The sequence below is a fragment of the Mobula hypostoma genome, chromosome 20 (assembly GCF_963921235.1).
Source record: "Mobula hypostoma chromosome 20, sMobHyp1.1, whole genome shotgun sequence".
Classification (NCBI taxonomy): domain Eukaryota; kingdom Metazoa; phylum Chordata; class Chondrichthyes; order Myliobatiformes; family Myliobatidae; genus Mobula; species Mobula hypostoma.
In genome coordinates, this window is record NC_086116.1 from 21,617,966 (window position 1) to 21,644,130 (window position 26,165).

At 43.7% G+C, this 26,165-nt stretch overlaps 1 protein-coding gene across 1 annotated transcript in view; it reads left to right on the forward strand.

The window, feature by feature from the left end:
* The window catches only part of LOC134359599 (laminin subunit beta-4-like), a 163,439-nt gene that overhangs the window by 107,771 nt on the left and 29,503 nt on the right, over positions 1–26,165 (forward strand). Inside the window, exons 23-25 of the mRNA XM_063073095.1 lie at positions 11,941–12,158; positions 12,431–12,527; positions 16,452–16,821. Of these exons, the coding sequence (XP_062929165.1) occupies positions 11,941–12,158; positions 12,431–12,527; positions 16,452–16,821 (685 nt within the window). The remainder of the gene's footprint in view (positions 1–11,940; positions 12,159–12,430; positions 12,528–16,451; positions 16,822–26,165) is intronic.

Below are 26,165 nucleotides of genomic sequence, written 5' to 3' on the forward strand. Positions count from 1 at the left end.
TTCTCACCATCAATGTTAAACAAGGTAATACATAGATTCAACATTCTACAGTTACGCTGTAGACTAGAGTGAACTTGTGGTGCAAAGGTAGTTTAATAGCCATGAATGATAAACATATTTCCTTCAAAGTACATCTTTTAAATGTTAAGCAATATTAAGAAAGCTTTAGACTCACAGGTATTGCTGTTTCAAGTGCAAATAAAGAACAAAGAAGAGTACAGCGCAGGAACAGGCCGTTCAGCCCACAATGTTGTACCGACTCAGCTAAAAAGCAAATCGAAAATGCCCAAACTCTAATTCCCTCCTACCTACATCACGTCTAAATCCCTCCATCTTCCATACATCTATGTGCCTATCCAAGCATCTCTTAAAAGCCACTTATGTATTTGCCTCTACCACCATACCACGCAATGCATTCCAGGCATCCACAACTCTCTGAATAAAAAACTTACCCCTCGCATTCCCCTTGAACCTACCCCTTCTCACCTTCAATGCATGCCCTTTGATATTAGACATTTCAGCCCTGGGAAACAGATGCTTTCTGTCCACTCTATCTATGCCTGTCACAATCTTGTAAACCTCTATCAGATCTCCGCCCAGTCTTCAGCATTCCAGAGAAAACGACCCAAGTTTATCCAGCCTCTCATGATACCACGTGCCCTTTAAAACAGGCAGCATCCTGGTAAACCTCTTTTGCACCCTCTCCAAACCCCTTCCTATAATGGGTCGACCATAACTGTATGCAGTAATCCAGATGTGGCCTAACCAGTGTTTTATAAAGCTGCAACATAATTGCCTGACTTTTGAACTCACTAATAGAAGCAAGCATTCCATAAGCCTTCTTAATAACCTTAGCAATAGGCTGACGCAATCTCAATGGCTCTTCACACAGCCTTAGATTACCTGGATAATACAAACACCTATGTCAGGATGCTGTTCATTGACTATAGCTCAGCATTTAACACCATCATTTCCACAGTCCTGATCAATAAACTACAGAACCTAGACCTCTGTACCTCCCTCTGCAATTGGAACATTGACTTCCTAACCAGAAGACCATAATCTGTGCGGATTGGTAATAATATCTCCTCCTCACTGACGATCCACACCGGCACACCTCAGGCATGTGTGCTTAGCCCAGTGTTCTACTCTCTCTATACCCACGATTGTGTAGCAAGACATAGCTCAAATGCCATCTACGAATTTGCTGATGATACAGCCATTGTTGGCAAAATTGCAGATGGACATGAGAGGCGTACAAGAGCGAGATATACCAGCCAGTTCAGTGGTGTCATAGCAACAACCTTGCACTCAATGTCAGTAAGACTAAAGAGCTGATTATGGACTGCAGGAAGGGTAAGACGAGGGAACATGAACCAATCCTCAGAGGGATCAGAAGTGGAGTGAGTGAGTAATTTCAAGTTCCTGGGTGTCAAGTTCTCTGAGGATTTAACCTGGTCCCAACATATTAATGCAACTATAAAGAAGGCAAGAGAGCAGCTATAGTTCATTAGGAGTTTGAGGAGATTTGGTTTGTCACCCAAAATACTCAAAAACTTCTACAGATGCACCGTGGAGAGCAATCTGACAGGCTACAACACTGTCTGGTATGGGGGGTGGGGGTGGTGGCAGAATGCTACCACACAGGATCAACAGAAGATACAGAAAGTTATAAAATTAGGCAGCTCCATCTTAGGTACTAGCCTTCATGGTATCCAAGACATCTTCAAGGAGAGATGCCTCAGAAAGGCAGTATCTAGTATTACACATTTCCTTAATCGGATTACGTATCTGTTCTTTAATGTCCCGGTGGCTGTTAGGAGGTCTGTAGTACAATCCCATCAGCCTGATTGTACCCTTCTTATTTCTGAGTTCATTCCAAATGGACTTGGTGTCTGACCCCTCCATTATGTCTACTCTGAGTGCAGCGGTGATATTGTCCCTAATTAGTAGTGCAACTTCACCCCTTCTTTTACCTCCTCGTATATCATTTCTAAAACTTCAAAAACCTGGCACATTAATCACCCATTCCCGCTCCTCTCTCAACCAAGTTTCAGTAATGGCTACCGCATCGTAGTCCCATCTGTTGATCCATGCTCCAAGTTCATCACCCTTACCCATAATACTCCTAATATTAAAATATACACACTTCAAACTATCTGACCCATCCTACTTGTTATTTCAATTTTGCCTTTCAATTCTTTCCCTGACATCTACCTTCTGGTTCGATCCTTGTCTTACTGACCTGGAGTTCCAGTTCCCAGCCCCCTGCAAAATTAGCATAAATGCTTCCGAGCAGCATTAGCAAACCTCATGGCCAGGATATTGGTTCCCTTCCAGTTCAGGTGCAACCCATCCCTCTTGTACAGGTCACCCCATCCCCAGAAAAGATTCTCTGCATCATCTCCGTAGCCAGTCATTCATCCATCCTATCACCTCATTCCTCCCTGCACTAGCCTGTGGCACAGGGAGTAATCCAGAGATAACAATCTCCTCTTCAGCCTCTTTCCTAACTCTATATACTCACTGTGTAGGACCTCTTCTGCCTATGTCATTGGTACCAATATGCACCATGAACTTTGGCTGTTCCCCCTCCCTCTTGAGAATATCCTGCAGCCACTCCAATACATCATGGACCCTAGCACCCAAGAGGGAACACATCATCCTGGTGTCTCTTTTGGGGCCATAGAATCTCCTTTCTGTCCCCCTAACAATCGAATCCCCTATAACTACTGCACTGTCTGACTTTACCCTTCCCTGACAAGCCTCAGAACCATTCACCGTGCCACCAGCCTGACAGCTACTGCCGTGATCTGATAGGTCATTCCCTCCCCACAGCTGTATCCAAAGGGATATACGTGTTGCTGAGGGGAATGGCCACAGGGAAACCCTGCACTGACTTCTTAATCCCCTCAGCTCTCCTGATGGTCACCCATCTACTATCTGAAGGCAGTACTCTGCGTGTGACCACATCCACCTCTTCAGAAGTCTTGACTATAATATCGTCAGCCTCCCGAATGATCCTGAGTACATCTAACTCCAGCTCCAAATCCTTGATCTGGTCAGTCAGGCACTGAAGTTGGCTGCATTTCCCGCAGATATAGTCATCAGGGAAACCATCAAGTATCTCAAATTCCTACACCTGACAGGAGGAGCATTCCATCCTGCCTTTTCTTAACTGTGCCTTCACCTGCTCACACCAAAGCCTGATAAGCCAAAGCCTTCGCACTCTATCACTGGCTCACTCCAACAATGGCTGTTCCACTTGAGCCTACCCTTCTCTTATTTGCAGCTTTGGTAGGCCGCTGGCACTGATATTTTCCGCACCTACGCAGCCCAAAAAGACCACCCTTGCCCAAATCTACTCCTTTTGTCCTCTCTCTCCTGAATTTGGTAGGGCTCTGACATCGACACATACTCCTTTCACCCGAGCAGCTGATAGAAGACTGCCTTTACCCAAGTCTGCTCTTTTTATACTCACACACGTAGCTTCAGTCGGCCACTGCCACTGATACTTCCTGCACCTGCGCAGCCCAAAAAGAATGGCCTTGCCCGAATCTGCTCCTTTTATCCTCTCTCTCCCGATTTCTGCAGGGGCTCTGACACTGACACCAACACATACTCCTCTTGCCTGAGCTGCTGATAAAAGAGTGGATGGAGATGGATGTCTTTCTACCACGTTTGCTCGGAATCCAAATTAACCTGTGCAATAAAAGATGCAAAGAACAGCTTACAAACAGGAAGTGGTTTGTACAAAACGAACTGCAAACAAAACTGAACAGCGCTTCTAGAGGCAGAACACCCCCTGCCTAGCATCCATGATGTCTAACTTAATTACTTCAATCTAAAAGTCAAATGATTATTTCATTGAATCTTTGGCAAAAGAAGGACAGTCTCAGAGACTAATCTAGAAACAGTCTTACAGCATAGCTTTTAACCGTTCTTGATTCAAAAATGTTCTCACTGATGACATACTTGCTTGTTGTAATGTCTGACGAGCAGAACGGTGTCACAGTGCTCACCCAGAATGACGATTGGTTGAGGTACCTCTGACGTGAGTTGTGCTCCTTTAATACATCCTCCAACTTGCTGTAGCCCCTCAGAGTCAAGAAATGGGCAGAGCTCACTAAGTTATTTTGGATTGGGAGAGCTTCCTGCTTTGTGATGCACTGAGCATCCTCTGCATACACCTGTTTTTGAACTACAAGAAGGATTCTAACTTTTGCTCTGTGATGAGAGGTTGCTTCCAAATATGCCAACCACTGCAAAAGGCTGTCTTTGGGTACTCCTACAATCTACCCTTTATATAGATACAACTCTCACAGCATCTGAAATGACTTGAGCACCCATTCTCCGAGACATTAGTCTTAATTAGTCTGACAATGGGCTGATGAGCATCATCAAGGCAAAGTTTACCCACTACGACCCAATCCCAGGTCCAATTGTTGGCCTTAAGGTATATCGTGCTGACCATTGCCTGTTCATGCCCCTTATCTGCATGGATGGTTTCTCGGCCAAGCAGCAGGAGAATCTCAGCAGAAGAGCCAAGAGGGGGAAGGAATCTTGTCTGCTATATCCTTATAATGTGCAGCCTCAGGTTTTGGAATTTCATCCCTGTTATTGGGAATCTAGTCACAGTCATTGAGAGTTGCAGGTGCAAGCCGACCTCCACTCCTATTGACTCCGCAAGCAATGCACTGGCTCCGCTTTTGGCAGTGTCTGATGTACCAGAACATGTCTTTAGAGGGTCTAGGGAAGTAGCTACATCTGATGGATGCTCACCTGGCTCTCCAACGTGCTCTGCTGTGGGTTTGCTGGGACCAGTAGCCCAAGGAACTGGCCCTGGATATACAGCTGTATCTGGGTCTAACTCTTCTTAAGTGTCAGTAGCTTCTTGGCTCAGTTTCATGGCAACCACTGATGTTTGCTGCACCGTGTGTCCGCCTTGTTCTGTGATATATTGTTACTGCTTCTCCAGTTCTCCTTGCTACCCTTCCCAGATTCTCCACCACTCTCTGGATGACATTCGCACTGACTCTGCCTCAGGGTTTCTGTGACCAGACTCAGCATCTCTTTCAAACTATTGTCCAAAGGTGATTTATCACCAAAGAAGGTACGGTAGAAAGAGTGAGGGCTCTGCAGCTGGTTCTGCAGTAGCTTCTGGCGAAAGGTGAGCCACTGATGCAATTGGTGCACTATTCAGCTTTTGTCTGTTCTTATTAAACGTGAACAGCCATGTGTTTCCAAGTTGGGTGATCTTGGGCACTTTTTCAATTTCTACCTTGAATGATTTCTACTTTAAATAAGGGTTCATCTTTCTTTGGATTTGAATTTGAAGCCGAGGATGCAAGTTCAGGAGTTCTGGGTAAAAATTTGGTGTGAAGCATGACAGGAAGCTGGTCTGCTACGTTGATTTCATCCTCTGTTGAGCAACCATGGCATCTTAGAGAACTTGTACTTCTTCAATCATCTTCCTAGAGACAACTACCACTGTCTAAGTTAGCTGTTGCTTCATACACCTTTGCTTCTAAGGCAGACTCAGCGTCATGCTTCTCCTCGAGCGCACTCAATGCAGCTTCGACAGGAGCTTTCTCCATGTCTGTGTTGTGACGTGACGTGGATATGGTGTTTTATTCAACAGAAATGTGTGGCAGGCATCATATTGAGACACTCTTGTAAGAAAAGTCCTCCTGACCCAATATTATATGACATTTTTATATGCCAAAGATCAAAGGTAGCAGCAGGACAATTCTATATTTACTGTTACGTACCCCGTAACCGGGTTGCGAAACCAGCAGAAATGGATCACTCAGTTGGAGTCTGGATTACTAGAACTAAGAAAGTTTTATTAAAGAAACAAGCAACACAGTACTCTAATCAAAAGGATAATGAATGCAACAGTTCAGCAATGATAAACATACATGTACTCAGAATTAAGATAACAGGATCAATCAAGCTCTATCGTTGTCTAGGGGTAAATGACCAGTTTCAAAGTGACGCAACGTTCAGTTCAATTTAGTTCAGTTCAGTTCGCAGTAATCGCTGCCGTGAGAGATGGACAGTGGGGGGAAGGAGAGAGAGAGCAAAACGAATGAATATTCAAAAACGGCTTCCACACAGACCTTCGCAGTCAGCTTTCGGGCGAGTCCTTTGTGATGTCATCTGAGGTAACCGACCGTGACCCATCCGTTTCCAGATACGACCGTTTCTCTGCGCTGAACCCGGCACCCAGGCAAGGGTGGACACACACCAGGTTCCCGCCGATCGTGCCTTTCCACCCTGTGCGTCTATGGCCTGGTCCTGCAACCGGCCTTCCAAAACTTCCCACCGACTTGTGAGAGACGCACCGCTTCCAGGGTCTCGTTACCTCGGGTGTCGTGTGTGTCTTGCCTTAGCGAACCTGTCCCTTTTTATCCGCCTGCTGGGGTATCGCCTGTCCATCACTTCAAACAGTTCAGGGTTCAAATGGGGAGCCGATCTTGACAGCTCTCTCCTTCCGTTATTCTCTCCCGTCCCTTCATTAACATCTCCAAATGCTGCTCCATTGTTTTCCTTATCTCTCTCTCTCCTGAAGACAGGTGGCAGACCAACTGCTGATCCCACTGGTGCCAGCACAGGACAGCTAACATCTTAATCTATGTGTATTCTCGTCACATTACAATGTATCTACAATGCTTCCTTTAAATTACATACAGTTTTCACAAACCTCCTTCTTCGCACCCACACCCAAAATAAATGTTAATCTCTGCTGACTAGGCCACATTCATGCATATGCAAGCATCTGAGGTCTACTTGTTCAGGGCTGCATTTTAAATTCAATCTGCAATCCACATTCAAACCTGAAGATTGGTTGCTGGTGAAATTAATATTTGCTATATGCCCTAACCCCAGAATACAGCCTAACAATCCCTGTGAGTTTTCTCTATGTCTAAATGAGCTTTTTCTATTATCGTTTCAACTTTTCACTTAGCATACACTACTCTCATTCCTGCTGCTTCAGCTCTGGTTTTGTTTGAGCGTTGTGAAGACGCTATTGATGTGTCACATTCTGACCTGACTTCCAAGGCTTGGCAATCAACATTGCTGAGGTCAGAGGCAGAAATTGTAGCGTACGGTGTTCAGACGTGTCTCCAGTCTGTGGCAGTGCCTTTTAAGATGAGTGATCTTTTCACTCCACTGCCCTCGTACAAAACTAGGCAGGGAGTTAATGGCGTTCACAAAAATCATCTGAGCTGGAAGCTTTCTTCAAGTTTTTTTTATGAGAAAACTTCGTGAAACTGCAGAAAATTAAGAATTAGATTCACATGTATTAAATTCAATACAGAATCATCGCACGCCTGAGTATATTAATATTATTGATTATTCTCACAATCAGTGTTAAATAAGGTAAACCACACATGCAACATTCTATACCTATGCCATGAAATATCAGACTCAGAATCAGAATCAGGTTTAATGTCACCAGCACGTGTTGTGAAATTTGCTAACATAGCAGCAACACTACAATGCAATACATAATAATAGAGAAATTTTAAAAAATGTAAAACAAATACTGTAAGTATGTAAATAGATTAAAAAGTGTAAAACAGAAGAATATATATATTTTTTAAAGAGAGATAGCGTTCATGGCTGCCTTGCCTTCTTTATAGCTGCATCGATATGTGGGACCAGGTTAGATCCTCAGAGATTGCTCACTCTCTCCATTTCTGATCCCTCTGAAGACTGGTTCATGTTCCCTCGTCTTACCTTTCCTGAAGTCCACAATCAGCTCTTTTATCTTACTGACATTGAGTGCAAGGTTGTTACTGAGACACCACTCAACTAGCTGATATAGCTCACTCCTATACGCCCTCTCATCTCCTTCTGAGATCTTACCAACTATGGTTGTATCATCAGCAAATTTATAGATGGTGTTTGAGCTATACCTAGCCACACACTAGAGTGAACTTGTGGCATAATGACAGCATAGTAGCAACGAAAGATGAACAATACTTCTTTCAAAGTACATCTACTAAATATTTACCAATATTAGGAAAGCTTAAGACTCACAGATGCTGCTGTTTCAAGGACAAATTAAGAGCGAATGGGGATGGATGTCTTTCTACCGTGTGTGCTCAAAGTCGTGCAGGGAATGATGTCAAAAACCGCTTACAAATAGGAAGTGGCGTTTCCAGAAAACAAACTGCATAGAAACCGAACAGCCCCTCTAGAGGCAGACGTACCTAGTCATAGGGGAACGTCGACTCAAACCATGAGAGGCCTGCGTCAGGCATTTTCCTGCCTTACAAGGTGCAGATTGGAAGTCTGTGTGGGGTACCACTCCTTGCACAGACACTAGAGCAATGTGTAATTAAGTGCCTTGCTCAAGGGCACAAACACGCTGCCACAGCTGAGGCTCGAACTAGCGACCTTCAGATCACTAGACAAACACCTTAACCACTTGGCCAAGTGCCCAACATAAAGTTGTCAATCTGTCACAGGTATTGCCCAAATTTCTTGTTCAGTCCCCATACCCCTTCACCCAACTATTAAGCCTATTGCAATATTCTCCTGGTAAACCATTTTGGGAGGGTTCATAGCAGAATTTTATCTCATATGATAAACTATGTGTGAGTCAAAATTCAGGATTTTGAGATTCAGACAGAGATAATACCAGTAATATTCAGCAGGTCATGTGTCAAAGAAACAGCATTCTGTCTTTGTTCAATAGACTTCCATGTGTAATGTGCTTGTGTAATGTCCTGGTTGACACCTTTACTGTTATGCTGCTCTAGGTATTTCATTTAGCAGTTCAGTAAGAGCAGTCTGTTCTGCTTTCAGCCTGTTTTGGTTATTATTGAAGATGAGGGACGATGAGGAATGTGGGCCACCCAGTTAGGATGGTTGAACTGGGGATAGGTTTTTTTGGTGAGGGACACTAAGGTTGGTCTTGGAGCTTTTGTTTGGTGGAGATGAAGAGAGAAGATGCTGGGAAGAACTGGTCATAGGACACAACCAGGTGTGAGATCCGTTTGCATGAGATGGACTGCGAGCGACGTTTGGAAGGTGGTGTGTGCTTTCATGTTGACCAAGGACCCAGCGCGTGAGTGACAGAGAAGTTCAAGATGAGCTCCGACTTGTGCATACTTGACTGTTTAATTATAATGAGCCCTTTTTGTTTTTTCTTTCTTTTCTTTACTAACCCTTTAGTTAAGTTAGTTTCATAAATATAATTCCTTTAGTCATACGCAGTGTGCTGTCTGTTATTTCTTGGCACTGAATTGTAACAAGGTAGCAAATTACACAGCATCCACACAAACCGAGTTTGGGGTGGGAGAGCTGTCTCAATCTCATGAGTTTGGCAGGACCGGAGAGTGTCTTCCCCAGACTTACGCAGCCAAGGAAACCAACAGGGTTTCACTTGATTGTCAGTTACAGCATTTGAAATTAAATTATCTATCCATGTGTCTCGTGGCATCAACCTATTGGACTAACGTGAGATCTCAGTAGCAAGGTGGTTAGCACAAAGCTTTACAGTACAGGTGACACTGGTTCAATTCCCACCACTGCCTATAAGGAGTTTGTATGTTCTCCCTGTGACTACATGGGTTTCCTTTAGATGCTCCGGTTACATGTTTAATGAAAATCAAGAACTGTAAATTCTACAAATTGGTGAACTAAATTGGTGAATTATTAACATGGTCAATTCTTCTGCTCCATCAACTACTACCCCCCCTTACAGCACTCTATCATGCAACCGCAGGAGATGTACACCTGCCTTTTCATCTCTACCATCCCAACATCTATAAGCAATGATTTACTTGCAGTTCTTCCAGTCTAGTGTACTGCGTTCCATTTGCACAAGGTAGTTGCTACATTGGGGAAACTAGGCACACTGCGTGATGGCTTTGCAGAGTACCTGTGTCCAGTCCATCAGGATGGCCCTGTTTCTTGCCTCTTTAATTTCCATCCTATTCCGTCCATCTATGGCAATTATAATTAAGCCAGTTGGAGGAACAGCATCTTATCGTCTGTCTGGACATGCTGCAGTGATCAGTACTCAATTATCAAATTCCATATTTTTAAGCTTTCTCTACCTAAACAAGAATTGGCTTGTCCATCTGTGATGCTAATTCATTTTTTCCCTCTCTCCAATAGCATAGTTTGTGCCACAGCTCTGCATTTTGCATCTTTTATGTTCACTTGTTTGTGTTCTCTTTCCAACTACCCTCATTTCATAGATTTTATGCCTCTTTATTCAGATTCTCTTTCTCCTTCCCTAACTACCCCCATTAACCAAAAGGCAAGACAATCTTGGCTACATCTTATCCCCTGGGTAGATTTGGCCTCATCTTCTCATACCTGGTTCCTTCGTCCTACCCATTTCTTCCACACCCTCTCTGCAACTTAAAGCCAATTGTTTTTCTCTCTCTCTTTCCCTGTATTGATAATGGGTCTTCAATCCAAGCTTGCCTCTGTTTCTTTATCCACACTTACTGCCCAAATTGTTGAACGTTTCCAGCATTTAATGTTTTTATATCTGCTGACAGGAGAGAAAATAAAGCTGTTTACATGTCAAAATTATCACAAAGTGCATCGTGCATTTCCAACATCAGGTAATGTGATATATAGGCCTGGGAATTAGCAAAGGCCATATAAAAAAAATGTAAGATATTACTGTGACTTTGGATAATGATACTAACCAGTCTGGAATAATATTATCACTTCAGTTCACTGCACAAGGCACTGAAAAACAGATAAAAGTAATTCAGGGTGTGAAGTCTACTATCTGAACCATATAAAGATGCTGGAGACATTTGCTCCATTGATGCTGCCCTCACCTGCATGTCCTCCATTTCCCGAACGTACGCACTCACTCCATCTTTCCGCTGCCTTAGCAGTGATAGAGTTCCTCTTGTCCTTACCTACCGCCCCATGAGCCTCTGCATTCAACATATCATTCTCCGCAACTTCCGCCATCTCCAAAGGGATCCTATCATCAAACACATCTTTATTTCCCTCCGCCACACTCCACTTTTCGCTAGGATCACTCCTTCATGATTCCCTTGTCTATTCGCCCCTCCCCACTAATCTGCCTTCCAGCACTTATCCCTGCAAGTGGCCAAGTTACTATACCTGCCCATTCACCTCCTCCCTCACCTTCATTCAGGGCCCCGAACAGTCCTTCCAGGTGAGGCAACGTTACACCTGTGAATCTGCTGGGGTTGTTTATTGCATCCAGTGCTCCCAATGCGGCCTCCTCTACATTGGTGATACCTGTGGTAAACTGGGGGACTGCTTTGTCGAGCACCTCCACCTCATCTGCAAAAGGGGCCCAACATTTCAATTCCAATTCCCATTCCCATTCTAACATGTCAGTCCGTGGTCTCCTCCTGTGCCACGATGAGGCCACTCTCAGGACAGAGGAGCAACAGCTTATATTCATCTGGGTAGCCTCCAACCTGATGGTATAAATATCCTTTCTTACTTCTGATAAAAATAAAAAAATCCCTGCCTCCCCCTCTTCTTCTATTTCCCACTCTGGCCTCTCACCTGAATATCACATTCCCCTGGGTCCCCTCCTCGTTCCTCTTTCTCCTATAGACCACTCTCCTTTCCTATCAGATTTCTTCATCTCCAACTCTTTACCTTTCCTACCCACCTGGCTTCACCTATCACCTTCTAGTTATACTTCTTCCCATCCCTCCCACCTTTTTATTCTGGCATCTTCCCCTTCCTTTCCAGTCCTGAAGAAGAGTCTCAGCCCGAAACACCGACTGTTTGTTCATTTCCATGATGCTACCTGACCTGTTGTGATCCCCCAGCATTTTGTGTATATTGCTTTGGATTTCCGGAATCTGCCGAATTTCTTTTGTTGACGTTGGAGATATTTTCTTTCTGCACAAATGCAAGTTATTGCACACCGTATTATTCTAACACGTTGTTTAAACTGTTTTTCAGAGTGTACTTGCAATGGCATTGGAGTCGACAGAAGGCACTGCCTTCCCAATGGTTTATGTACGTGTGATCGAGTGACTGGTCACTGCCCATGCTTGCCTTCTGTGGTAGGAAGCAACTGCGAGGAATGTGCTCCAGATTTCTGGAACCTGCCCGGTGGAAGAGGGTGTGAACCTTGTCATTGTGACCCACAGAATTCTGCCAGCACTCAGTGTGATGAGGCAAGATGGAAAGTAGCATTCTTAATCAAAGATAGAGTTGGAATTAATGTGCAATATTTAATAATGTTGATTAATCACAAATATAGCAATTAATGAAGGAAATACACTGAGCATGAACATCCAATCCAACAGAGGAAACTATTGCTATTTATGAGTGCTAGAATAATTTATCCAGTTCAGTAGCACATCAGCTGGAATACTCATTTACACAGTAATGCAAAATCCTGGGTTTTACATTTCATTCTGAAGTAGTTTCTATTGCACTCTTTCAGTTTACTGGAGAATGCCAGTGCAAAGATGGCTATGGGGGGAGGACATGTTCTGAATGTCAGGATAATTACTTTGGCGATCCAAAGATCCAGTGTAAACGTGAGTATCTAATTACATCACAATACTTATTCACAGGAAGCTCAAACTGCTCAGCAATGCAGAGAATTTTTGGAACTAGCAAGAATATATAAAAGGAAATGTTGAAATCATTTTCAAACCAGCAACGCACTTTCAGGATGTATTTCTGCATAGCAAGTATAGGCACTAGTTCACGTTTGAAACATAAGGGTTGGAGGAACTCACAATTAAGAGTGTCTGCCAGTGTCACTGAATGATTGACTCATATTAAGTAATTTCTACAGGTTCTCACAGTTGCACTAAAAAGTGCTGAAAATCCAGATTATTAGTCATAAAAACAGGATAGATTAGATTACTGCCCGTTATGTCACTGGCGCTTAAAACAGCACTGAAGGTCCTCCATCTTTGGCGATGTTTGGGAGTTCCTTCATTGTGTCAGTAGCTTCCTCTCGGTTTTCACTACTGTCAGTCATGCAAGTGAAGTCTCAGGAATACTGTCGCAGTTAGATGTAGAAGGATTCTTCATTGCTGTTTCCATAGTAGTTTTGTTTGACCAGTCGGGGTTGTTAGCTGTGAGCTGAACCCCTGAACCTGGAGGACTGGTGGACCACTCCTAGTCTGTCCTCTACCTTTTGACCTGTGTGGCATTGATGGCCCTACCAAGATCCAAAGCATAGAGTCCTGACCCCATTCAATGTAGCTCTCCAGATCACTCAGGTACACAAACCTCCAACCCACAACAAGGTTGTGGTCTTCTTGGAGGGCAGAAACAGAAACATGCCTTTTAACACAACTTAAACATGCCAACCAAAGTGCCTACCTGAGCTAATACCATTTTCTTGTATTCGGCCCATATCCTTTCCTATCCATGAAATTGACTTTTAAACATCATAATTGTGACCATCTCTACCATTTTCCCTGGTTGATCATTCCATATATTCACCACACTCTGTCAGAAAAGATGCCACTAAGGTCCTTTTAAACCTTTCCCCGTGCACTTTAAACCTACACCCTTTGGTTTTGGTCTTCCTACTCTGAGGAAAAGATTTTGACTATTTCACCTTATTTACGCTACTCTTGATTTTATAAACCTAGATAAAATAGAAGCAACACACATCAAAGTTGCTGGTGAACACAGCAGGCCAGGCAGCATCTCTAGGAAGAGGTACAGTCGACGTTTCAGGCCAAGACCCTTCGTCAGGACCTTAGAACAGTACACCACAGGAACAAGTCTTGCTGTTAGATATTATTAGGACCAATATTAACATTCTAATGTTTTTATCTATGTGTAGGTACTTTCTTTAAAAAAGTGATGGTCAATAATAGCAGAGAAGCTGGCTAACTTAGAAGCTCATCAGCAGAAGGGAGAGAGTTTATAATTACTAAAGAACCCTGGAATGTAGGTTGTTTATCTCTAGGCAGGTAATGAGATGATCAGAAGTGAACTGATTCAAAACCAAAGCCTTCTTAGTGCACAGTCCTTAAATGTACTCATCGGAATTCCAGAAAATCAGCCAACACAGTTGTCTGTGAAGGTGTACATTCTCATCTAGAACTCCTGCCACATACACTTAATCTAGAGCTCCTTCCAGGTACAGTGCTGAGCAAAAGTCTTAAGCACATATATAGAGCTAGGGTGCCTAAGACTTTTGAATAGTATTGTATTTGTTAATGTGGAGTGGAGCGGAGAGCGAGTTTGTAAACCTGTTGGAAGCAAAGGATGTTGGGATTGGTGAGGGTGGAGTGCCGCGGTAGGGGTGTGGGTCAGGTGGCAGGGAAGGAATGCCAGGGGTGGGGGGGTGGGGGGGTGGAGACACTCTCAGCCCTGAGACACCAGGCAAGGACAATTGATTCCAAACAATTGGATTATTGATCATTACAGATTGTCTCTCGGGTGCTTTCCACTCCCTCCCCTCTCCCATCTCTTTTTCCCAACCGTGATTCCCCTCTTCCTGCCCTCCTTCCCATTCATAGTCCGGAATAGAGACCCATATCAGAATCAGGTTTATCATCACTCACGTATGTCATGAATTTGTTTTTTTTTTTGCAGCAGTACAGTGCAATACAGAAATTTACTACAGTATTGTGCAGAAGTCGTAAGCACCCTAGCCTGCCTAAGGCTTTTGAATTGAATTGAATTTAATTGACTTTATTACTTACATCCTTCATATACATGAAGAGGAAAAATCTTTACGTTAGGTCTCCGTCTAAATGTGCAATGTGCAATTTATAATAAATAATATGTACAACAGGACAGTCAATATAACATAGAAATACAATTGTATCAGCATGAATTAATCAGTCTGATGGCCTGGTGGAGGAAGCTGTCCCACAGCCTGTTAGTCCTGGCTTTTATGCCACGGTACCATTTCCCGGATGGTAGCAGTTGAAACAGTTTGTGGTTGGGGTGACTCGGGTCTCCATTGATCCTTCGGGCCCTTTTTACACATTGTAAATGTCCTGAATAGTGGGATGTTCACATCTACAGATATGCTGGGCTGTCTGCACCACTCTCAACAGAGTACTGCGATTGAGGGAAGTACAGTTTCCATACCAGGCAGTGATGCAGCCAGTCAGGATGTTCTCAGATGTGCCCCTGTAGAAAATTCTTAGGATATGGGGGCCCATACCAAACTTCTTCAACTGTCCTAGGTGAAGGAGGCGCTGTTGTGCCTTTTTCACCGCACCGCTGGTGAGTACAGACCACGTGAGATCCTCAGTGGTTTATGCCGAGGAACTTAAAGCTGTTCACCCTCTCAACCCCAGATCCATTGATGTCGATAGGGGTTAGCCTGACTCCATTCCTCCTTTAGTCCTCAACCAGCTCCTTTGTTGCACAGTAATGTACATCTTCATGTGTAACAAGCATTTACATGCCATGTCACAGCGATCACTTCATCTGAACATAGTGTCTGTTATTAGTAAAAACACAAAAGTAGGTCAGCAGGCATTTGGCATGAATTGTTTTCAGCATGGTTAGTTTGCAGATGGTACTCACTCCAGAACCATTCCTCCAGAGTGGTGATCCAGACCAGCACCAACACATGGACATGGTCATGCTCAGTATCTTTGTGGTGATAGAAGCTCCTTTTCTTAGAAATTTCATTGATGTACTATGCCATCGCATAGTAGGCCACAGTATAGTGGGATTAGTAGAGATAGGTACTTGGCACGAGCACGGTTATCCCTGAACTCCATGACAGCCAGATAATGAATGCCACCCTACTTGTTCCCGACAAACACAAGAAAATCTGCAAATCCAAAGTAACACACACAAAATGCTGGAGGAACTCAGCAGACCATGCAGCACCTATGGAAAAGAGTAAACAGTCAATGTTTCGGGCCAAGACCCTTCATCAGACTCATGAAAGGACTCAAGAGTTCTGATGAAAGATCTCAGCTCGAAATGTTGACTGTTTCCTCTTTACCATAGATGCTGCTTGGCCTGCAGGGTTCCTCCAGCATTTTGTGTATGCTGTTGGTTCTTGACTTGTCTTGTATTCCATTCACCATAGCCTCAAATTATTTCATGTGGTGTCACTCACAGGTTCATTCCTTTCATTTATTATGTTCAAATGCAATTTTTTAAGGATAGAAAAAGTACTTTTTTACTCATTTGAAAAATATCAGTATTGTATCTTGGTAAACATGTAAGGTAAAATTGTTGCTGAGTGATATTAGAAATTAAAAATTGTAAAATATTCCTAAAAAAATACAGTTGGTCAAATTGATTAAACATATTGTGGCCATTAACAAGTAAATTAATTACATGTTTGCTTGCAATTTTAATTGTCCAAGCTAAACGTGCTTCACCAATTTGAAAAGGTAGATTTTGAAGTTTCACAGTAAATACTCAATACTCTACAGTTATGTGGCATTATTCAGAGGCTTTTTACAAACAGTGTTTTTTTATATATTGACCACTGTTTCACTGTTTCCTGGCAGCATGTAACTGCAACTTTGGAGGTACAAAAAGGCCTGCGTGCAACAAGACAACAGGAATCTGTAACTGTCGTGAAGGGGTAACAGGAAAACACTGTAACAAATGTGCCTGGGGTTACTGCAAAGAGTTTCCAACATGCGCACAGTGTCACCCATGCTTTAACCTGCTGGATGAAGAGATTTGTGGCCTCATCCCAGTAATAGAAGGACTTTCCAACAAGAGCATAGCACACAGCAACAAACTAGGACCTTCCTATGACAAACAGTTTGAAAAACTCGAAAAGAAAATTGCTGAAGTTGCCAAAATTCTGAACAGCTCAGTTGCTTCCCCTGAAGCATTTGAAAAGACAAAGGATTATTTTGAAAAGATCAGGTAATTCACCAACATTTTAATTTTCATTCAATACACCATCCAGTTGAAATACTCCCCTAAACCTAACTGCAAATAAGAAGCATTATGGTTTGCTTTTGTGAACGATGAGGAATGTATGCATTGGTTTGTCTTCTGACAGCCTCAATCCAGTCACCTTTTTGATTGGGATACAACATATAAAATGATCTCTCATTAACATCATCACATCTGTTAAATACTTCAGATGTCCTGGTAAGAATCCTGTTTATTATCAGGCAATAATATAGTGGTGAAAATCAAACACTTCAGATGATAAAATTCTGAAATGAAAAAACAGAAAATACTGGAAATGTGCAGCATGTCAAGCAGCTTCTGTGGAAAGGGAAACAGAAGACTTTTGGAAACAAACACGCAGCATGCAAGAGAATTCCTCGAAGCATGTTTTCCACGAACAATTCTGTAAACAGACATGTAGACCTCGAGCGTACAGTATTTGCCAATGCAGGCAAAATTCCAGGCCACAACACACAGAGTTTGCCACACAGCCAATCAGCAATGGGTTCCCCCTCCCTAATTGAGTTTCTGTAATGACGACCAGTCAGCTGATTGATAAGTATATAAGGCCAAGCATTCGGAGGGCACGCCACAAATGAACAGTGTACTGATGATGTCTCCTCATATGGTAACAAAACACTTGCAAATAGATTGCCAAGCTCGGAAAACAACTCAACCCAAATATTCTGTTTCTCTTACCACAGCTGCTGCCTGACCTGAATGTTTCTCTCACATTTTCTGATGATCTGTAATGATCTACTAAGTCAAACCTTGCCCTCTAGCAGATATTTTACACAATCTGTCATAATCCATTCAGATTATAGATTACAGTTGTATCTTTCCATAAGTAAACCATTGGAAATATGAACCTATTACTGGGTCAATATAGTTGTTTAACATTAAATTCCTTTTGTTTTTATTTTGGAACTGATTAATGTTGCGTCAATACCATACATCAGAAACCCTTGCTGTTTCCAGTACTTCATGTTGGAAGATCCACAAATTAAGTTGAGACCCAAACAAGGCTCGCGGACGATGGTGGCACTATTAACCTGGTTGAGGTAGTCAGTGCTCTAGGTCTTGCCAACCCCTAATAAAACGTGAAGCACTGACTATCCGAAACAGGGCTGATGGTGACAGCATAATACAAGAGTAGAATAGAATCAGGTCTATTATCACTGACATATGTCATGAAATTTATTGTTTTGTGGCAGCAGTAGTGTGCAAAAAAGTAATATTAAGATACAATAAGAAATAAGAACATACAAAATAAAGCAAAAGAGGAATAACGATATGGTAACACACATCAAAGTTGCTGGTGAACGCAGCAGGCCAGGCAGCATCTTTAGGAAGAGGTACAGTCGACGTTTCGGGCCGAGATCCTTCGTCAGGATGATATGGTATTGGTGTGTTCATGAACCAATCAGAAATCTGGTGGCAGAAGGGGAAACCTGTTTCTAAAATGGTGCAAATCCATCGTACGAGAGCCCCAGCCATTAATTTCCTTATCTTGAGCTTGAGAGAACACCCCTGACTAGTGAATGCAGCCACAACAGCCTATTTGATGGAAGAAAGGGTCCCACATTGATATGCCAACTTGATCTAAATAAATTTCTAGGCATTCCCATGAGGAACCACAAACTTGGGGTCAGCATCAATAGTACCCAAAAGAGCGAAGACAACATTCACAAGACAAATTCAAAGGATTATGATTCCTTTGAACAAGTGTTTGCCGGAGGGGGTTGAAGAGGTCAAGTCATTAGGTATAATTAAGGCAGAGACTGATGGGTTGTTGATTGGTGAGGACGTCAAGGGTTATGGTGAGATTGCAGGAAAATGGGTTTGAGAAAAGTAAATCAGTCATGATTGAATGGCAGAGCAGACTCGATGGGCCAAATGAGTTAATTCTGCTCCTATATCTTATGTTTTATGTTCTTTTAGCCTTTAAGCCTGTTGTATTTTTCCAAAGAGAAAACTTTTCATCAAGTACAGATGGCTCAATGAAAAAATATGCCCATAAAACAACTAACTATAAAGGTACAGTGTGCAAAATTGTAGAATCTCTACCCTAGAATTCAGCAAGGAATAAGGCATTAAAGATTGTAAGATCATGAACAGTATTCTGATGTTCTAGGGCATGTTAATATCAAGAAGGGGAAGATATTGGGACTCTTGAAGAAAGTGAATAAGTCCTCAGATCTTTGAGAGAGACTAAAGAGAAGACTGTTGGGGCTTTGACAGAGATCTCTGTATTCTCTCTAGACGCAGGTGGGGTCTCAGAGGACTGGAGTACAGGCAGTGTTGCTCCTCTGTTTAAGAAGGGCAATCGAGACAAACCATGAAAATACAGGCCAGTGAGCCTTACATCAGAGGTAGGCAAATTATTGGAGAAGATTCATGCATATAATCTATTTGCACCTGGAAGAGCATAGACGTATTGGGGATATGTGTAGAGGAGGCCATGTTTTTCAAACTCGTTTGAGGTTTTAGAGGAAGTAAGAAAGCTGATTGAGGACAGCGAATGTCCAATACATAGTACATCAGCAGTACATGTACATAATACATCAGCAAAATCCCTCACTGTAGACAGATCCAGAAGATTAAGGTAAATTGAATCCATGGAGAATTGGCAGATTGGAATCAAAACTGGTTTGGCCATAGAAGACAGAGAAAAGTGGTGGAGGGGTGTTATTCTGGCTGGAGGTCTGTGACCAATGGTGTCACACAAAGATCAATACTGGGACTGCTGTTGTTTGAGAGGATAAATGATTTGAATGAAAATGTAGGTAGGCTGATTTGTCAAGTTTTCAGACAAAACTAGGGAGGGTTTTGGACCGTGAGAAAGATTGTCATGAGGACATAGACCAACTGGAAATGTGGGCAAGGGAATGGCAGAACTTAATCTGAACAAGTAAGCTTTTGCACTTTGGCAGGTGTTACGTACCCCGTAACTGGGTTGCCAAACCAGCAGAAATGGACCACTTAGTTGGAGTCTGGATTACTGGCACTAAGAAAGTTTTATTAAAGAAATAAGTAACACAGTACTCTAATTGTAAGAATATAAATGCAACGGGTTAGCAATGATAAAACACACATGTACACAGAACTAGGATAATAGGAATCAATCAAGCTCTATCACAGTCTAGGGGTAAAATGATCAGTCTCAAGTGACGCAGAGTTCAGTTCAGCTCAGTACAGTTCGCAGCAATCACTGTTGTGCTGTTGGAGAGAGGGAGAGAGAGAGAGAGAGAGAGCGAATGATGATATGCAAATCGAATTCAGACAGACCATGATGTTCCTCCGCAGTTAGCTTTCGGGCGAGCCCTTTTTAATGTCTTCTGAGGTCACTGACTGTGACCCCTCCGTTCCGGATACGATCGTTAATCCGCGGTGAACCCGGCACCCAGGCAAGGGCAGACACACACACCAAGTTCCCGCCGATCGTACCTTTTCACCCTGTGCGTCTATGGTCGGTCCCGCGACCAGACCTCCAAACTCCCACCAACTTGTGGGGGGGCACACGGCACTTCCGGGGTCTCGTTATCTCGTGATCGCGTGGTGTCTGTCTTACCTTAGCGAGCCTGTTCCTTTTATCCCCCTGCTGGGGTATCGCCTGTCCATCAAACTTCAAACAGTTCAGGCTCAAAGCAACTGGTCTGTCAATACTCGGAACTGTGTCTCTTTTCGTTAATCTCTCTCGTCTCCCATTAACATGTCTGAATGCTGCTCCATTGTCTCACTTATCTCTCTCATTAGCATCAATCTTCTGATAACTTGGTCTTTTGTCACACCCCTATCCTTCAAAGGATTTTTACAGGGGTAAAAATTATAGGCATGAATATATTATTAGATACACACAAATATACAGGGTCATCAGCTATTCGGCTAATACAGAGAAATTTAAGTTGTCAACACCTTGACAGACAGTCAGCAATCACCTTTCCGTTCCTTTTATATATGTTATTTTAATAATCCTCTAAGACCAGGCTCCAACTTAGCAAACTTCATAGTGGCCAAAAACACTAATGAATTGTGATCAGTGTAACTTCTCAGTGGTTTTCGTCCCGGACCAAGATAACAAGGGTCGTCTCACACCAACTTAGCATTCTCTAGCAAGAGCTTATTAAGAGGGAGGGTAATATCTGCAAAGTTTTTTTTTGCAAAACTTCCGATAGTACCCCACCATCTCCAAGAACCTTCTCAGGGCTCTCTTGTCTGTCGGGGTGGGAACTTCAGAGATAGACCGCACCTTAGCCTGCATCGGCACCAGCTGCCCCTGTCTTCCCACAAATCCCAGATAAGTGATCTTTCAGTGGCTGAATTCACTTTTTGCGAGGTTCACTGTCAGGCTGGCTTCAAACAGTTTTTTAAACAGCTCCTCCCACGTGTCAATCCAGACTACTACATCGCCAATATACGCTTCTGCGTTCTTTAGCCCTTTTGTCACTGAAGTAATCGTCCTATAGGGGTGTTGCTCACTAGGCTGACCTGATGTGACAACAACACCATGTCCCGGCTCTTTGCATCGCCTCGGGACATCCGGACATACGTGAGCATGCCGTTTAATTGGCTTTATCGGCATCTCGCTTTGTTCGGGGATCAAGTGAGAGAACTCATCAGCAAAATTGGCCAACACAATAGAGTTCTCCTATCTGGTCGGCACCACACTTACCTTTTCAAAATGGGTCTTCCCCTTATCAGGTGGCACCCTAGCCTCATTAATTTTCATGATAACACCAACTAGATCTGCTTTCTGATCGTGGTAAGCTTTTAATATGTTAATAGCCCGTAATTGTGTTAGCTCACGTCTACAATAGTCAATAGCATCCTTCCTCCTGTGCGGCCAGTAAAACTCTTTCATGATTCGATCGACTGTTTTCCTCACCCCAAAATGTCCACCGAGGGGTATCTTGTGGGCCAGCTTAAGAATCTCATCCCCATAAATTTTTGGCACTACCCCCCATTCCTCATCTGTGGGCACGGTACTTGGTCTCCATTCCCTCCTTAGTACTCCTTCCTTCACATAATAGCCCACTGGCTCCCTTTTTAATTCTGCTTCAGAGAGAGCTGTCTCCGCCAAAACCATCAGCTCCTCATCTCGCTCCTGTGCCTGTACAAATTCTTTCCTTGCTAATGATAAGTCTACCTTAATTTCCGTTTCACTACGCTGCTTCTCACTTTCTAACCCCTTCTGATACAAGGCTGGTAAAAACGTCTCAGCCAAATCTATATTCACTTCGGCAGCCTTTCTGGACATGCGCCGAGTCACTGCACAAATGGGATAAACCTGTGAGTCTATGGGTGGGGCCTCAATGCTGGCAGGCTGGCTTGTCAATCTCACTGCTGGGTACACCTCTCCGCCGGCGAGGTCATTACCAAGTAAGACCTCCACGTCTTCCATCGGTAGTTCGGGCCTCACCCCGATTGTGAACGGTCCGGAGACCAAGTCACTTTGTAGGTGTATCTGGCGCAAAGGTACTGCTTCAGTCCCTTTCCCAATGCCTTTTATCACCCTGACTTTCCCAGTCTCGGTCTCTGAACTAAAGTCTAAAACACTCTTTAATATCAATGACTGACAAGCTCCAGTGTCTCTCCAGATCCGCACTGGAACTGGGCTTAACCCCTCCTTCACTGACACCAATCTGGCCGAGATAAACCTCTTGCGCCCTTCCCGAACTTTATCAGACCTCTTCTTCCCTAGCGGTTTGTTTACTAGCTCAATACCAGTCGGAACTGTCGTTTTCCCTTTCCCCGTCTCCTTCTTTGGGGGAAAGCACCTGGACGCAAAGTGTCCGACTTTCCCACAATTATAGCATACGACCCCAGGAGACTTCCTACCAAACTGCTCCCGGTCTACCTTGTCCTTCTCACTAGTCCCCGGCTTACTTTCTGACTTTTCTGGCGGACTCTCTCCACCGTCCTGACTACCCTTCTGGTAGCCTTTACTCGGGGTAAACTTCGTTTTATGTGTCAACGCGTACTCATCTGCTAACTTAGCATTTGCGGCTAACGTGGCTGCCTCTTTCTTATCTAGGTAGGGTCTCATACCTTCAGGGACACAACCTTTAAACTGCTCAATCAGGATCAGCTGTAACAGTCTGTCATAATCCCCACTGACCCCTTTTGAGGCGCACCAACGCTCACAATACATCTGATCTCACGGGCAAACTCTAAATACGTGCAACCCCACTGCTTCCTCGCATTCCGGAACCTCTGCTGGTTTGCCTCCGGGACCAACTCATAAATCCTGAGTATGGCCTCTTTCACCACATCATACCTCTGGGCATCTCCTGTGGACAAGCCCGAGTAAGCTTGTTGGGCTTTTCCTTTAAGTACACTCTGAAGCAAAACAGCCCACTTATCCCTCAGCCAGTCCTGACTTGCAGCAACTTTTTCAAAATGGAGAAAGTACCGATCAACATTGGTCTCCTCAAATGGGGGAACCATCCTAACCTCCTGGGTCGCCCTGAACCCTCCACCTTGGTTCGGCATGGGACCCTGCTCTGCCATCATCTTTAACCTCTCCAGCTCAATTTCCCTTTCCCTCTGTTTCTCTCTTGCTTCTCGTTCCAACTGCCTGTCCCGGAACTCGTGCTCGAGTCTCAATTTTTCCATCTGCAGCTGTACTGCTTCTGCACCAGGTTTTCCCATAGATACCACCTCCAGCTCCCCTTGGGGAAACACACCTTTAGATACATAATGCTCTGTGATAGCTCTGTGCATCTCCGCTCTCCTCATTGTCAACTTCCCCTTAAAAAGATTCAACCGTTTGGCCACAGCTGCCAATTCTGATTTCCTGGCATCCTCTAATGCCTCCAAGGTCGGCGCCTTTAGAAATTCCTCAATCTCCATTTTTGCTGTTTGCCCTTTCTTTCTTTCGGGAATTTTGACCCAATCAATTTACCCAGTCCCAAGTTTAGCGTTCAAAATCCCGGACGAGCCCCCACTTATGTTACGTACCCCATAACTGGGTTGCCAAACCAGCAGAAATGGACCACTTAGTTGGAGTCTGGATTACTGGCACTACGAAAGTTTTATTAAAGAAATAAGTAACACAGTACTCTAATCATAAGGATATAAATGCAACGGGTTAGCAATGATAAAACATACATGTACACAGAACTAGGATAATAGGAATCAGTCAAGCTCTATCGCAGTCTAGGGGTAAAATGATCAGTCTCAAGTGACGCAGAGTTCAGTTCAGCTCAGTACAGTTCGCAGCAATCGCTGTTGTGCCATTGGAGAGAGAGAGAGAGAGCAAATGATGATATGCAAATCGAATTCAGACAGACCTTGATGTTCCTCCGCAGTTAGCTTTCGGACAAGCCCTTTTTAATGTCTTCTGAGGTCACCGACTGTGACCCTTCTGTTCCGGATACGATCATTCTTCCGCGGTGAACCCGGCACCCAGGCAAGGGCGGACACACACACCAAGTTCCTGCCGATCATACCTTTTCACCCTGTGCATCTATGGTCGGTCCTGCGACCAGACCTCCAAACTCTCACCAACTTGTGGGGGGGACACACCGCACTTCCAGGGTCTTGTTATCTCGTGATCTCGTGGTGCCTGTCTTGCCTTAGCGAACCTGTTCCCTGCTGGGGTATCGCCTGTCCATCAAACTTCAAACAGTTCAGGTTCAAAGCAACCGGTCTGTCAATACTCGGAACTGTGTCTCTTTTAGTTAATCTCTCTCGTCCCTCATTAAAATGTCTGAATGCTGCTCCATTGTCTCACTTATCTCTCTCATTAGCATCAATCTTCTGATAACTTGGTCTTTCGTCAGACAGGTCAAATGTAAGCAGAAACCACACAGTTAATGGCAGGGCTCCTAAGAACACTGATATACAGAGGGATCTTGGAGTGCAAAACAAAAGCTTCCTGTAAGTGGCAACACAGGTTGGTAAAGATACTTGCCTTCGTCAGTTGGTATGTCGAGTGTAAGAGTTAGGAAGTCTGGTTCTCGTGGCCACATTACGGGAAAGGTGTGGAACCTCTGGAAAGGGTGTAGAAGTGGTTCACAAGACACGTTCTTTTTTACACAAAGAATGATTGATATCTGAATTGTGCTGCCAGAGGTGGTGGTAGAAGTAGACATGACAGAAACATTTAAGAGGCATTTAGATCGGAATATGAACAGGCAGGACATGGAGGGATACAGACTATGCACAGGCAGCTGGGATTAGTTCGGACTGACAACATGATTAACACAGACATGCTGGGCTGAAGGGATTGATCCTGTGCAGTTCAGTTCTATGTTTTGTGTCCTGTAATGATTTTATTTACACTCTTTAAGGCTGAGAAAGAACCATGGAAAATAAAACTACCTTAAACGCTATTTATTCCTCAAATGGAAAACAGATTTATCTGCATTTTTCTCAACTCAATCTAAACATCAGAGTGAATTAATTTGAATGCAGAGTGACATTTAATCTGTTTCTCGCTCAACAGTGCTGCCTGACCTGAAGATTAATTGTAGCATGTTCCAGCTTTATTTCAGATTCCAGCATCTGCAGTACTTTGTTTTAGAAACATATAGAATCCTGGCTCATTTTAAACCTCAGTTTTAAAGTGCATAAGTTTTAATTAGAACAGGTAAATGTTATGATACAGTTAATGAAGAACAAACTGATTGTATTTGCTTACTGAAGTTATTTTCACCCTACATATGACCAATTTCTTTCCACACCATCTGCTTGACAGACCATATGATAGATTCTCTGTCAGTGGAACGCAAATACCATATATGAACACCTGCTAAGAACCAGCTGTAAACATCTGAGAGCCAAAATGTAACAGTGAATCACAGCACATAACTCCACATCATGACTGTGCAATGATCGCATAAACTAGAGGCTAGTTCCACACAATGGAACCATCCTCAAAATGGCCTGCTCCTGGCAAATCCACCTCACTTGGGTACCCTCCAGCCTGATGGCATGAATCTCGATTTCTCCTTCCAATAAACAAATCCCAAACTCCCCACCTCTTCCTCAATCGGACCTTTTACTTCTTCTCACCTTCCTATTACTTCCCCTGAGTCCCCACCTCCTTCTCCTCCTCCTATTGCCCACTCTCCTCTCCGATCAGGTTTTTCATCTCCAGCCCCTGACCTTCCCCACTCACCTGGCTTCACCTATCACCTTCCAGCTAACTCCCTTCTCCTCCCCTCACCTTTTTATTCTGGCACCTTCCCCCTTCCTTCTCAGTCCTGAGGAAGTGTCTCGGCCTGAAATGTCGGCTGTTTCTTTTCTCCCCATAGATGCTGCCTGACCTGCTGAGTTCTTCCAACGTCTTGTGTGTGTTGCTTTGG